At 40.5% G+C, this 14,564-nt stretch overlaps 1 protein-coding gene across 1 annotated transcript in view; it reads left to right on the forward strand.

The window, feature by feature from the left end:
• LOC142934157 (sickle tail protein-like) overlaps positions 1 to 4,592 on the forward strand; it is a 74,296-nt gene extending 69,704 nt beyond the window's left edge. The window contains exons 24-26 of the mRNA XM_076078589.1: positions 30 to 394; positions 1,317 to 1,448; positions 3,753 to 4,592. Coding sequence (XP_075934704.1) covers positions 30 to 394; positions 1,317 to 1,448; positions 3,753 to 4,592 — 1,337 coding nt within the window. The remainder of the gene's footprint in view (positions 1 to 29; positions 395 to 1,316; positions 1,449 to 3,752) is intronic.
• The last annotated feature ends 9,972 nt before the right edge of the window (positions 4,593 to 14,564 follow it).

The following is a 14,564-nucleotide window of genomic DNA, read 5'->3' on the forward strand; positions in this document are numbered from 1 at the left end:
TGAAGGCAAAACCTGTGACAGAGGCGTCAAGGTCTCCCCTTCCATCGATACCAGACACTCAAAGTCACAGAGCCGGGTAGATGAGCTCTGCAGGGGTACGTTTGACTCTATCGACAGTCTAGAAGAGTCAATTAAACAGTTGGAAATCAGTGTGGACAGTATATCTGGCCCTTCTTCTCCCTCCAGCATTGCGTCCTCACCTCCTCAGTCCCCTGACTCCTCCTTTCACTCCAGTGACAGAGCTCAGCTTCAAGGCAAAGTCAAACGAGAGAGAGCGAGAAGCCCGTCCAAGAGGCCAGCGTCTCAGATCCTAAAGGGCCCAAATCCACCTCAGAGTAAGAGGCCCAAGCCAGAACCTCTTCACGACTCAGGGAAAACCTCCACCAAGAAACAGGTCTGATGTTCCTCTGGCTGCAGAGCTCGCTTGCTTCAGTGATGCTGGGCTGGTGATGGGCTCGCTACTCTGACTCTCTGACTCTACGCATTATGTGTTCTTTAATCGTTCTGTTATAGCCAGGGGTCATTTTGTTTCTTCCAAGCAAAGTACGTGGTAATTCGTACCAGAACGGACAAACTGACTTGTACTGGTTTGTTGGTGTAGCCTGAGAGTTAATGTATTTCCTACAAAGAACGGTTTCCATTTTATTAGTTATCATCTGCTCATTCAAATCAGACCAGTTACGGTTCAATAACAAAGGCAGTAAACCAGATTTCACTTTCTCAGGACCACTAAATAGGACAATGGCTATGAATAACTACAGTAAATGTGTGCTCAGACACACATTTTGACAGATGGACTGTTTGTATTTGCCACAATGGAACCGCCTCTACTTACCAGGAACTTTAGTTCTGTTTCTCATTATCGTGCACGTCCTTCACTTCCATGAATTGCTGCCTCGTGATAAAGCGGAATCTTTCGCTTTTCAGCTGATGTAAATCATTTATTGCTCCATTTGCCAAACACAAATTTCCCGTCTGCTTGCATCCAATCACGTCTTTGATCATGCTCCTTAATATCATCTAACATTGTCTATATCTCGAAGATGCCTTACTGTTTTCCCATTTCAACCAGCATTGCTGACTGATATACCCCTTTACATACAGTACAAAGACTACTCAAATGTACATTTCCCCTCCTGCTACTGTGGTTGAATAACTTGCAATACAACAATGTCCTAATTGACACAAATTTGCTGCTTTAATCTGATGCTTTTGACTGTTTTTTTTAGTGTTGTAGCTGCTATCGTACAAACGCAGTGTCTCCTACATGCCAGTCTGGCCCAACTAACCTTTTTGTCCATGTATCTTCTTGCAAGACCTCCAGCAGCAGCTCCAGCTCTTCTGCCCAGCAATCCCACACCAAATCCCGGCAATCTTCTTCCTCTAGCTCACCAGAGAAGATGCCCAAGGGCCAGCAGCAGCAGTCCCCCCAGAAGCAGCCCAGCCAGGTAAATGACCTCTGACAGACCTGAGCACAGCAGCTCTGAGTCAGCGTAGACTGAAGGGGAATTACGGTAATAATCTTGATTCATGCTATTCATATAGCAGGTTAAACAACCTTTGTCAAGTATCAGTACATTCAAACTAAACTTAAAGCCCCCCCATCATTGGTCATCATTATGTAATTTACAACTCAAACTAACAAATACCTGCCTCAGAAAATCATTAATGTTTCCACTTTAAAATAACTCTATCCTCTGAAACTCCAGCTGGATTCTGCTTACCATGAAGTTATACAGATATTGAAATCTGCGTTGACTCTCGCTGTACATTAAAAGATAGTCATATTGACTTAACTTTATCCCTGAGACATGCAAGTAGCAAGCAGAAGCTTTAGTTGGGGTTAGGACATGTGGAGTAAATTCTCGTCTTATTTACCTAAACTAGAGAATCACTTTTCTGAAATTACACCCAAACTAGACATTTGAATTGAACAACCTATAAATAAATTGCTTAGATGAGGGTGAACTGGGTACCATCAGTTAGAGAGCAGTTAGTCAATAGCTTGGAAAAAGAGTGAATTGTATTTTAGTGATTGTGTTTGCAGTGAGTTTGACATGTGTTGAGGTTGTTTCTGTGGTGGTGCATATCTGTCTTATTTCCTCAAGTTATATCTGTCTGTTTATGGCTGTGTTCACGTTCCTCTTCAACTCTTAACACGTCTTTCAACATACGCTCCCCTGATTTTGTTATAGTACCCATTAATGTCCCCGTATCCCAAACTAGCTGTTAATGTTTTGAACGATCAGAGAGTGGATCTTGACCTGCATGTAAACCTGCATGTTCACCGGCGACAGCCGTTCTTCATCTGGCAGTGAGTTGTGGAAATATTATTTGGGTGTCAAAAACTCTCAAAAAACCTCTTTTTCCTCAAACAAGGACGCACAGAAGCCATGATGTACAAATATTAGGGATCCAGTTGAAACATCCATCATTGATTAACCCTCACATGTATGTCATGGAAGAGTGCGTCTTCATGAAGTACTGCATGTGTGTCAAATCTTTTTAACGACATGTTTTGTGATTACAAAACAATTCAAACTTTTTCTGTATGGAGACAAAAGTATTTAATATCTTTTAATATTCTCTGTCACAGACAGGTTATTCTTACATTAACTTGACTTTGTCTACACTGATCCTGATTCATGTCGGAGAAATAGCACTGCACTTTGTCAGTCATGTGTGTTACTACTATGTCTTTGGCCAGTAGAGTAAGAACATTAACTCAAAAAATGAACATTTATTGAGAATGACGTTTAGTCAGAAAAAGAGAGGCGTCCCATGTGTTATATGTGACGGAACACTAAAGTGCAATAAAGCCAAAATCAGAAAATATGTCCAAATACTGCCAATGGCCATCAACATAGAGACGCTGTCAGAGTTGAAAGATGGGGGCAGCTCATCAGGAAGCTCCGTTTGCAGATAAGTGAGAACGGGCTTCACCTGGGATCTAACAGCCTCAGGGGTTCTCGACAGGATAAAAGGAGGAAATGCTTTTACTTTTATATCTTGATCAAGGCAGATTCAGGTGTTAAATGACCCGACCCTTTTAAATGAGCCACTCTAGGGCCCAAGAGGAGGGTCTTTATTCTGCTGGCCACTTCCATTGATCCACTTTATTCCAGTCCATTTGGGAAAAGCCTTCAGTCAGCATTTCCAAAATCTATTGATTTAATCAAAGGTCACCAGTAAATCCTTAATGCGCTAAGCCCTGCCTCTCTTGCATGACTTCAGACAGAGCTGTCAACTGAAGTGGTGGTCACACTGGACATCAGTAGAGGGAGCAGTACCAGAGTCTGTGCTCTGGTTCAGGGGTGGATTAGGGCCACGAAACAAGGGTTTCACTTTACAGTGAGGAGGCAGACCTTTTAGCTGCCAACAAATGTTGACCCGTATTAAAAATAACTCGTTGCAATCGTCATTTCCAGTGAGCGCACAGCCGTGTTGATGTGAGGCTACACTACCTTTGCCACTGAGTACACAGTGTACATAGTGTACGACATGGAAGTGTACTCACAGAAGTATCTGAATCGAGACACAGCATGACTGTCAGGGGAGAGAATGAGAGCGCCAACGGTCAGACATCTATTTTGTAAGGACGTTTTCACTAAAACACACTGTAGCAGTTCTAGCCTAGCGAGGTATTGGCTGGCCAAAGCCATAGCAGTAACCGGTATGAGTGTTCTTCTCCTCTCATGTGGGCTGTGTGTTGTTGGCTTTGACCTGCCGTGTTCCGTGGTGTCTGTTTACAGGCTGACAGCAGAAGCAGTAGAGCAGCCGGGGATAGTAGCCATTCTGTCGTTGCTTTGCGTGCCTCTAAGATCCCAGCCATGTGCCATAGCTCTGGGAAACACCCGTCTGCCTCTTTGTCCACTCCTCACTGCTCAGACACCACCGATAGCTTCCAAAACCTCTCCTCCTCCTCCACCTCCTCCTCCTCTGCTTCTTCGCCTTCAGCTTCTTCCAGCTTCTCCTCGGGGAAGCACTCTCTTCTGTCTCCCCCTTCAAAGTGTTCTTCCAGCCCGCCTTCTCCTTCCTTGGCCCAGCGTTCCAGGCAACAGGCTCTATTGTGTCCTCTCTCCTCTTCCTCCTTGGTGAAGAACTCTTCCTCCGTTTCTCCGTCAGACTCCCCACCTCGCTCCCCCTCTCCTTCATTTTCTTTCTCCTCTCCTCCACACAAGTCTTTTATCCCGTCTCTGAATCTGAGCCGTCTCCTCCCCTCGTCTAGCCACGTCATGTCGTCATCCCACGCTAACGCCAGCCCGGCCCAACACGGGCCTCGCAGCAGCAGCAAACGCCAGCACCGCCTCGTCCTCACCTCCACCTCCACCTCCACCCCCCAACACAGCTACTACTCCTCATCCTCCTACTCTTCATCCTCACCCTCCTCCTCCTCTCTGTCCCCCACCTCCTCTTCCTCCTCCCCTCCTTCCCCGTCCTCCTCCCTCCTCCCCACCATGGTGAGTCATGGGGCGAGGAGCGTCCAAACGTCAGCGTCCAACCCCAGCTCTCCGGGCCGTGGCAAGAAACGCTCCGGAAGCCAAGCTGGCCGAGTCCTGCGCATGACGACAGCCTCACGGGACGCAGCGTGACATTTTCCTCTACGATTCAGTATTCAACATGTGTGAGTGCAGAAGTAAATGGGCGGGGCATACCCAACTGATGACAAAAGACAAACTGCACTGTGTTCCTACAGCAATACTTACGATATCTTTGGACAAAGATGGCATGCAAAACCTTGGAAAAATAAAAGTCCAACCTGATATCTTTTTAGTCCAAACCAAACTAGTACTACGTGCATCTCGACATTCCCCCCGAGAGCCCTACATGGCCCTACATGGCATGGTTGATATTATTGGCTGGTTTCAGCTTATCCCAGATAGTTCTCTATCACTGTATAAACTGCAGCACAGGCACACCAAAGACATATCCAGGTCATTTAAAAGCAGTGCTCTCTAGTGAGCACTGCTTACTTTAGTTCCTTTATACTGCACATATCTTAATCAGTCTTTAATGACCAAATTTAAAGATTCTCTATATGATATTCAGAGCATTTAACAGTAAATAACTATTGTCTATGTAAAGATATAGTGTAGTAATATCTACCTGAGCAGAGAATGAAGTCTCTCTCCCTCTGTGCGCGCTGTTATCAGAGCTTCTCCTTGATTTCTTCACATAGCCGGACCGGTCACATGTGCATGTTAGTGCACGTGAGCGTTCCCCACTAGTTAGCTCTGCACTGCTCTCATACGGCGGTTACAGCTGATAACACCATTGTCGCCAAAGCGTGGCACCCAACCTCTCTGGTTCCTCATCAGGTAAACACTGTTAGCTCGTCTGAAAATGTTGCTGTTGTTTACTGTTTAATGTAACAACAACAGTTTACAACAACAGTTGTAAACAGTTGTTTACAACAACTGTTTAATGTTGCTAACTGTTAGCGCTGTTAGCACTGTTAGCTCTGTTAGCTCCTAGCCACCGGTTCAGCTGTCGCCATGTTGAGAGCCTTGTGGAGGCAATCCCTCTGCTCTGAATTTTTATTTGGCTTGTTCATATTTTTTAAATCTTTATTTATTTATCTTAATTCGTTTTTTAATTGATCGATATTGAATTAGCAAGTAGTAAAGTAATACACTTGTGCGATCCCACAATCCCATCTCTTTTACTCCAGCAGGGCGAGTTTGTAGAATTCACTGTGACTGATTTATTGATGCCTTGTTGCTCTCAGCAACGCCATCAGCTGCTGTTGTTCTCTTCAACAACACAAACTAGTGAGACACCAAGCCATCTGAGAAGAAATGTGAGGGAGAATTATTGGTTTGACAACATTAGCCATGTTTCCATTCGCAAATTGAATGCACAATTTGAAGTATTGCATTAGAGAAGCTACGTGGAAAGCAAAAAAATGACCAGTCGTTTCTGCTGTCAGTGTCTTCTTGGATCTTCCCATAATTAATGAATAACTTAAATTAAACAAATTCCTGAAGAGCTCTTTGTTCTCTCATAGATGACCACGGCGTCTTGTTCTGTTGCTGGTTCCCAACCTTTACATCTTCTGTTCTGTAACTGGAGGATTACAGCCTTGCGTAAGCTACAGCGCCAAAGTCTGACCAAACTACGCTGTGGCCTAGTTTATTGGCTCCGAACCACTTGATAGACCCTTTCTTGCATTTCTTTTTTTTTTTTGCAACATTTCAAAAAGTCTGCTTAAAATTTGCCGGAGAATTGAATGGAAACATGGCTATAGATGGATGAAAGCATTTGTATTTGTATAAAAAAAAAGAGCATCAGCTGATATATCTCATATCGACACCGTTCAGCACTAAACATCTAGTATTGGTCATTCTCTAGTCACCCCTGTTATTAGTTATTGGTATTAAGACATTGGCTGGTGGGCTACAGCTGAGGTGGTTCGTCCATCAGGACAGAAATCTAGTCAAAAAAAAAAAAAAAAGAAAGATAATTGTCAATATTATATACCTGATTGGTTTGCTTCTACTTGAACATTTTGTCCACAAGCTCTCCAGCCTTTCCCCGACCCGTCCCCAAAGCGGGTTTGAACCTTATAGTTTATCAGTTTCTTCGCGGTGTCACCTGGTAGACCCAGCAGTGCAACAGAGAGCACCTTTAGCTGTGTTCATATTTGGAGTGGATGTTTTGAGAATGTCTGGACTTGGACTGCTTGCAGACAATGAGTGTGATTGAATTTCTTCACTGTAGCTCCTCTACGGTGTAATGTCACAGATCAGTGTAAAATAATACAAATCTGAATATAAGAAGTTGCAGACTCAGGCTGTCTGAGTCTATCTTTATCATATTTTATGTACCAGTTATCTGAATATTGAATAAATAAATAAAAAATCTCCTTTAAAATGCAGTAGAACAACTGATGTTGGATTATTGGTGTGTGAGATAGAGTATGTGAGGTTTCATTCAACACTGTTGTATAGATTTTTATTAAGAAATCAAGGTTGTGAATATCAATATGCAGAATTTACCCAAAGACAGTCCTATACAGACTAAACTGTGATACATTCTGTAAAGGTCAAATAATGTAGAGTTTTTATGTAGATGAAGTACAATATAGAAGATATATATACACAGGCATATTAGACATATGTATCGTCTTTGAACATAGCTGTTGTTTATTGTGCTCATGCAGAACCTTTCACATTTGTAGTGAGTCCTCGGAGGTGATGTCAAACAGAAAGAACTTTGTGGTTTTTTTGTCAAGTTTATTTACACTGCAGAGTTAGTTCATTATCACAGACACCTACAGACAGTCTGCAAGGCTAAATCCATCAAATGAGAAGATAATTATCAGGACAGAGGTACGTTCAGAGCATCTTTAGCAAGGCTTACAATCTACTCCAATCACTTCTGGTTTAGGTCCATCCAAAGTGAAAGAATACCCGTTCCAACACCACCAAACTGTGAGGAGCCGTCAGTGAACTTAAATCAGTACCATGTGAACATTTCATCATTAATCATATACTTCAAGTATAATAAGAATTTCTCACCACCAATTAATATAATCATAATAGAGCTGGCACAAACACACCAACTGCTCCTGAAATGTATGGCTTCCACAGTCTGTCTCCAGTGTCTTCTTCTCTATGTTTGTGCCAAAAAGGGGTTGGCAGTTGTGATGACGTTGGCGCTTACAGGCTACAGTGAACACATCACTGGATCTATCTGTGTACCAGCCCAGTGGCCAGGAGTACATGTTGGCATTGTATGCTTCTGCAAACCACGGACACGCTGATTGTCTACGTTTTTTGCATTTGGTGAGCAGAGCAAGTGACGTAGTTATTGAGAATTCAGATTGAGAATGACATGGTATGATAACGAATACAACCAGCACTAAGGACGGGTAGGAGAGCTGGTGGATGGGTCAAACAGGACTTTCACCCTGCAGACCGCTCTTCTTGTCCCGCGTGGAACCAAAATTAAACTTTACGCTTGTTACATAACGATGTTACGGTAGTTATGGTTGTTACGTTATTATTTGAACACAAACCATGATCTTTTTTCTAACCTTAACCAAGTTGCTTTGCTGCCTAAAGCTAACTAATCGTGTCCCAACATTAAGCATGTGGCAATGTGCGTCCACATGGAACGCAGCCTTGGGTTTGCGGAACATGTTTTCTGGCCACTGGCTTGTACATGACGCACAGAGATAAAACGTAGAGATCGATAGATTCGTCTTGTCATCTGACTGGGTAAGACTGCAATTATATTTAATTTATTGTGGTCTGTGTATAAAAAGAAAACCTTTTGAATGTTTATTATGCAAACCTAAAGGCACAGTGTAATACACGCCTTCACTTGTATGCAAATAGTTTATTTCTTTTGTTGTTATCTTCCTAGAGAATCTGAACCTGTGCATGCCTTTAACACTTTCTGTCAGTTTGAAACTTGTTGGGTTTAAAACGACTGTAAATAACTGTTTTGTAAGCGGTTGGTTGTCATACACTTGAGCTTCCTGCCAGGTTGGAGAACTAATAAAGGGCTTCCAGTGTTTACATCAGCTGCTCCTGCTGTCCTGCTTTATTTCAAAGTACGGGGGCTGAGTTGTGCCAGTAGAGGACAGTAGAGACACACCAGCGTCCTCACGCCTCACACCTCTACACATATAGAGTACACACCGCTTCACGACCAATCACAAGATCACACTCAAACTAATATGTAGGCTCTTTGTATATATATATATATATATATATATATTCTAGTAATAGTAACAAAAGCACATTTTACAGAACAGAGTAAAAGATCTGCTGAGCGTTTGCGTTGTAAAGTTTTGAACTATTGAAAGTATACAGGTAGAAAGTAGTGAAATCATGACGAGAATGATTTCCTGAAGAACAATATGTGTGTGAGGAAAACTCATCGAGTCACTGTATTGAGTTCAGGATGAAATGGGAGTACTACTAAAAGAGTAAGAATAGAAAAAGGTTACTAGACAAGAATTTAGGATGAATACAAAATAGGAAACGGCTAACTTGAGCCAAAAGTCTTTAATTAAATGAGATTTCTAGATATTATCAGGATCAGCCATTCTAACATGATGTACTGTTCCATCGAGCTTATAGGGGGTTGAAAAAGCCTTGTCCCCTGAAGATCAGGGTTCAGTTTGAGGATTGCAGAAACTGACTAATACAGTTTTATTTTTCAATTGTTTTACACAATAAAATTATACATAAAGAACACTTACTTATTTCTAAACACATTTTCTGCTTTGCACCTAATTTGCAATTTAGCATGGCACTTCTTGCAACACGCCACTCACGGTTCTTTACATCAGACACAGGAATCTGACACAAAGTCAACTGTTTGTCATTTTAAAACACTGCCATTCAAAATGCCACAGCCATGGACCTATTGGCCAAGACACATGCCGCCTGGCCAAACGTCTTATCGCTCAGGTTTTGACTTATCAATCAAGACGAATGCACTATAAAAAAGACCACCGGTACGAACCTGTTTACAACAGTGGAAGCCAACAAAGCAGCGAGAGGCCTGTTTGGAAAAAACATTTATTAGAAATTGAAAGTAACTGTAATTCATGCTTTATATTTTGTCTCCACTAATGTTTCTGCTGCGTTCAATTAGTAAATTATATTTAGAATATATTGTGTTCAATTTTCAGTGCAAAATGCAGCCTTTGGAAATGCATGGATGTATTGACTTATCTTATAATGTGAAGAGAAATTTTCATTCTCATCAGTGTGCCGCCGTACAACACACTTGTTTGAAAATTTGAAATTTTCAAAATGTTTTAGATTGAGCATGCGAGTGTGCAACTGGTTCAAACTGAATCAGAGCAGTGTGTGTGCCATACAGTGACAAATTGTTTTTTTAATCAAAATCGTGCAAAAAAAAAAGCATTCCTAAAAACAATGAAGTAAAAGAATAACATAATAATTAACAAAAACAAAATAAACAAACGTTGGCATTGAAAAAACAAGTTTGTCACTGAACATAATCCAGGGTTTTGGAGAATTGTCTAATGTCAACATACTTGTCTGGCGACGGGGATATTTGATCTCACGACGAAGAATACATCTACAAATCATCAACAACATGAACACTATAGGACCAAGAATAAGCCCCGGGGTGGACCGAAGAGGAATAGTTGGCGATCTTCTGCTACAAGACAAACTATTTCAAATTACAACCACCGTCTGCCATTCTCTGCCTCAGTCTATAATAATAGAATACACATGCAGCACCTTTCAAAACAAAGGTATAAAGTGCTTCCTATGGTTTAAACAGGAATAAAAAGAAATGTCAGGACTGCAACTAAATATAATCAGACCATTACAGAAATATAATGTGTTTGCATTTAAAAAAAGCATTTTTAAAAAGGTACATTTTGTGAAGTGATTTAAAAGATGTTACTGATACTGCAAGTGTCAGTTCTTTGGGCAGGGAGGTCCGGAGCTGAGGGGTCCTGTCTGTCTGATCCTTTTCTTTATTTTATCAAGATGATCTGTCCACCCCATTACATATTCAATATGTCTCTTTACTACACTGTTGTGCAGTGTTATGTTATATATAGTGTTTAGTGTCATGTTTTATATAGTCTTGTGATATATATTATATATTGTGTATATTGTAAATATGTTTTGTGTTATGTTATATAGTGCTGTGTTATGTTATGTTATATATAGGGTTGTGTTATGTTAATTATAGGGTTGTGTTGTGTCATGTTATATATAGTGCTGTGTTATGTTATGTTATATATAGTGCTGTGTTATGTTATGTTAATTATAGGGTTGTGTTATGTTAATTATAGGGTTGTGTTATATATAGGGTTGTGTTATGTTATGTTAATTATAGGGTTGTGTTATATATAGGGTTGTGTTATGTTATGTTAATTATAGGGTTGTGTTATGTTAATTATAGGGTTGTGTTATATATAGGGTTGTGTTATGTTATGTTAATTATAGGGTTGTGTTATGTTAATTATAGGGTTGTGTTATATATAGGGTTGTGTTATGTTAATTATAGGGTTGTGTTATGTTAATTATAGGGTTGTGTTGTGTTAATTATAGGGTTGTGTCATGTTATATATAGTGTTGTGTTATGTTAATTATAGGGTTGTGTTATATATAGGGTTGCATTATGTTATGTTATATATAGGGTTGTGTTATGTTAATTATAGGGTTGTGTTATGTTAATTATAGGGTTGTGTTATGTTAATTATAGGGTTGTGTTATGTTAATTATAGGGTTGTGTTATGTTAATTATAGGGTTGTGTTATATATAGGGTTGCATTATGTTATGTTATATATAGGGTTGTGTTATGTTATGTTATATATAGTGCTGTGTTATGTTATGTTATATATAGTGCTGTGTTATGTTATGTTAATTATAGGGTTGTGTTATGTTAATTATAGGGTTGTGTTATATATAGGGTTGCATTATGTTATGTTATATATAGGGTTGTGTTATGTCATGTTATATATAGTGCTGTGTTATGTTATGTTATATATAGTGCTGTGTTATGTTATGTTAATTATAGGGTTGTGTTATGTTAATTATAGGGTTGTGTTATATATAGGGTTGCATTATGTTATGTTATATATAGGGTTGTGTTGTGGTATACTTGTGTTATTGTAAATTTATTCTGCAACGTGTGAGTTTGTTGATCGATAGCCGATGCTCCATAAACGCGGTTAATAATAATAATACAATTTATTTAACGCGTTGTCTGTGTTGTTGTTGTCGCATTGAATGAACACGTGCAATGCAATTCAGCGAACCAAAACAATGACAATTGAGTAAAGGAAGTCGAGAGTCGGAAACAAAGACAGCTCACCTTCAAAATAAAAGTTGCACGTTTTCAAACGTGTTTGCTCCAGCAATCAATTTAAGGAGAGCTAAATTAAAGAAATAAACAAATATGATAAATAATGAACAGAACATATAATTGAAATAAAGTCATATTTCTGCCACTTTCCCACAATTGAACAACGAACAAGTGAATAAACTGCCAATGGGCACAAACACTGAATTATTTGTATGTAATGATTTATTCAGTGGTGGGCCGTGCATTTTACACCTGGGCCTGAAGCTCAACACCTACAACTACACTACGAGCGCAGATACATGAATACCCGCATGACGGGATGCGGCGGCATTAACGAACTGTCACGAATTCCCCTTCATATTAGTTTGTTTTCATCCTGTCTGCTTGTTTTATTAACTCTCCTGTCATTTCAGATCCTACCATTCACACCCGATCACCTCTCATTCCCCTCACCTGGTCCTCCACACCCATCTCACCTGCAGCCCATCCCCTCATTAGCCCTCACTATTTAGGTCCCCTCACCTGCCAGATTGTCTTGTGCGTTATTAAGTTCTCCAGCGTAACTTTATATATTGTTCCTGATCTGCCCCTTATTGGATTTGTTCGCCTGTTTGACTGACCTCCCGGTTTTGACCCTGCCTGAACTCAAGTAAAAGAAACTTATATCTTGTCTCCGAGTTGTGCTTTTGGGTTCAAGTATCTGTAATCCTTACACGAACAATGCATAGAGTCACAATCAATTCAGCTAAAACACGCATTCCGCCACACACTCAAGAGCACGGGCCATTCAAATATCATTCATATCAGAGGGAACAATATTAACCATATCATGAAAACGACACCATAGACAAACTAACAGAGTAGTAACTCTCCTGTCACTCCCTCCAGGAAACACACGACTCCATAGTTCTTGTTACTGACGGATTTATTCGTCTGCCAACACCGAGAGGGAAAATGAGTCCACTTGAACACATGAATCTTTAAAGTAGATCACTTAAAAACTTAACTTTAACACTTTAACTTTAACACTTTGCGTGGAGTATATAGACCTCGCGTCTTCTTGTTGCTGTGCACCGGCATCTATTTATCTGGCCAATCTTCTGGTGTACGTCCGTTACCTTTTCGAAGGCACGATGCAGGAAGATTTTTTGTCTTTTTTATCTTGTAAACAAACGCCACGCGCGAGCAAACTGTTCTCTCATTGGTCCGATTTTTATGCAGCTATAAATAGGCTCTGTTGCTTTTTTCTTTTTTAAGGTGTGGGGGATTGGGTAGATTGATGTAGAAGGGGGTGCGTGGCCTAAAACGTTTGGGAACCGCTGTCCTGGAGGATGGAGAGATGGAGCAGAGGGGGCTGGATGTCCTGGAGGATGGAGATCCAAACATGTGGAATGACAGGAGAGCCAGGAGTGTGTACACACATCTGATGCCTGCACTCTCCGTCCTGAAAGAGGGATCCCTCCCTCATCCTTCATTTGTTTTTCTTCTTCTGTGGTGTTAACGTCCAAAATAAATTCTAACTCTATCCCCGGCCAATACAGAAACAGAATGTCTCGTGAGTCTTGTTCACATTATGACTTTAGACCCACAGGACCATCTGTCCAGTCAGTGTTTTCTCTCTGAGTGTTATCTCAGACATCACCCGTTGTTTGCATACTGCAAAATGCGACCAGACGCAGTACATCCTGGTATTTGTGGCAAACTGTATTTGATATACTATGTATTAGGACATACTAGATGTTTTTCTGGCATATTAATATAATGGAGGTATGGTTATTGGAACACACATACATAAACCTTCACTAAACCACTGAACTGATCAGTGTTTAGGAAAAAAATTCAACGCAAATGAGCTTTTATGTTGGTGGTTTGGGAGTTGACCAACAAATCCACTAAAAGAGGAGATGATGGTTTCCACAACCAAGTATGTATTAGAATAAGCGGAGACGGGTTGTGGAATGTTTACAACTCATATCTGTACTGAATGGTAATAGAGCACTGAAAGATAAAATAAAAATAACTAGTATAAATCAAATAAAAAACATATTGTATATAAGAGAACAGTGGCAGCTGGTGGAACATTTTCTTCGCATGTACTGCTTCCCTTTCCTGCTAGTCTGCTGTCTGATTGTGAGGTCAGGCTGATCTGGGATCAGCTCTTTGGCCTGAAGTTTCTCCGCCAAAGTTCTCGGCCAAATCCCAATGTCCCCCGTAAGCCCTCAAACCCTGAACCCTCAAGGACTTACTGACGTCACCTGGTAAGTGAGTGAGTGTGAGAGACTGTGAGGGCTTGAGATGGTGTAAATATGAACGGGACAGCACTTTGCTGCAACATATCACGTTACCATGAAAACGACAATACATATGATGTATAATAGTGGGTATTTATTTTATACTTTGTACTCCCTGATTTGAACGTCTTCCAGGCTCTTTCCTCACTAGATGAGAGGTGATTTCATATAATCTATTTACTTGTTTTTGTCAAAACAGCTTCAATGACAAAATCAAATATTTGATGAATAAATAAATAGATATCTTCTGATTTCATGTTTATTTTTTGTTCCATCTTTAACCCTTAACTTTAACCTGAGTACATTTATTATGACAGGCTGAACACACTGTCCTCTTTGTTTTCCTTTTTTTTTACGTCTCATGCGTCCACTGGTTACCCCGTGTTTAACGTCACATTGCAATGATTTGAGGGTAATTCCCTTAGGCTAAGTCAGCGTACCATGCTGACTTACGGAAA

The sequence above is a fragment of the Anarhichas minor genome, unplaced genomic scaffold (assembly GCF_050575085.1).
Source record: "Anarhichas minor isolate MPS153535 unplaced genomic scaffold, ASM5057508v1 ptg000006l, whole genome shotgun sequence".
Classification (NCBI taxonomy): domain Eukaryota; kingdom Metazoa; phylum Chordata; class Actinopteri; order Perciformes; family Anarhichadidae; genus Anarhichas; species Anarhichas minor.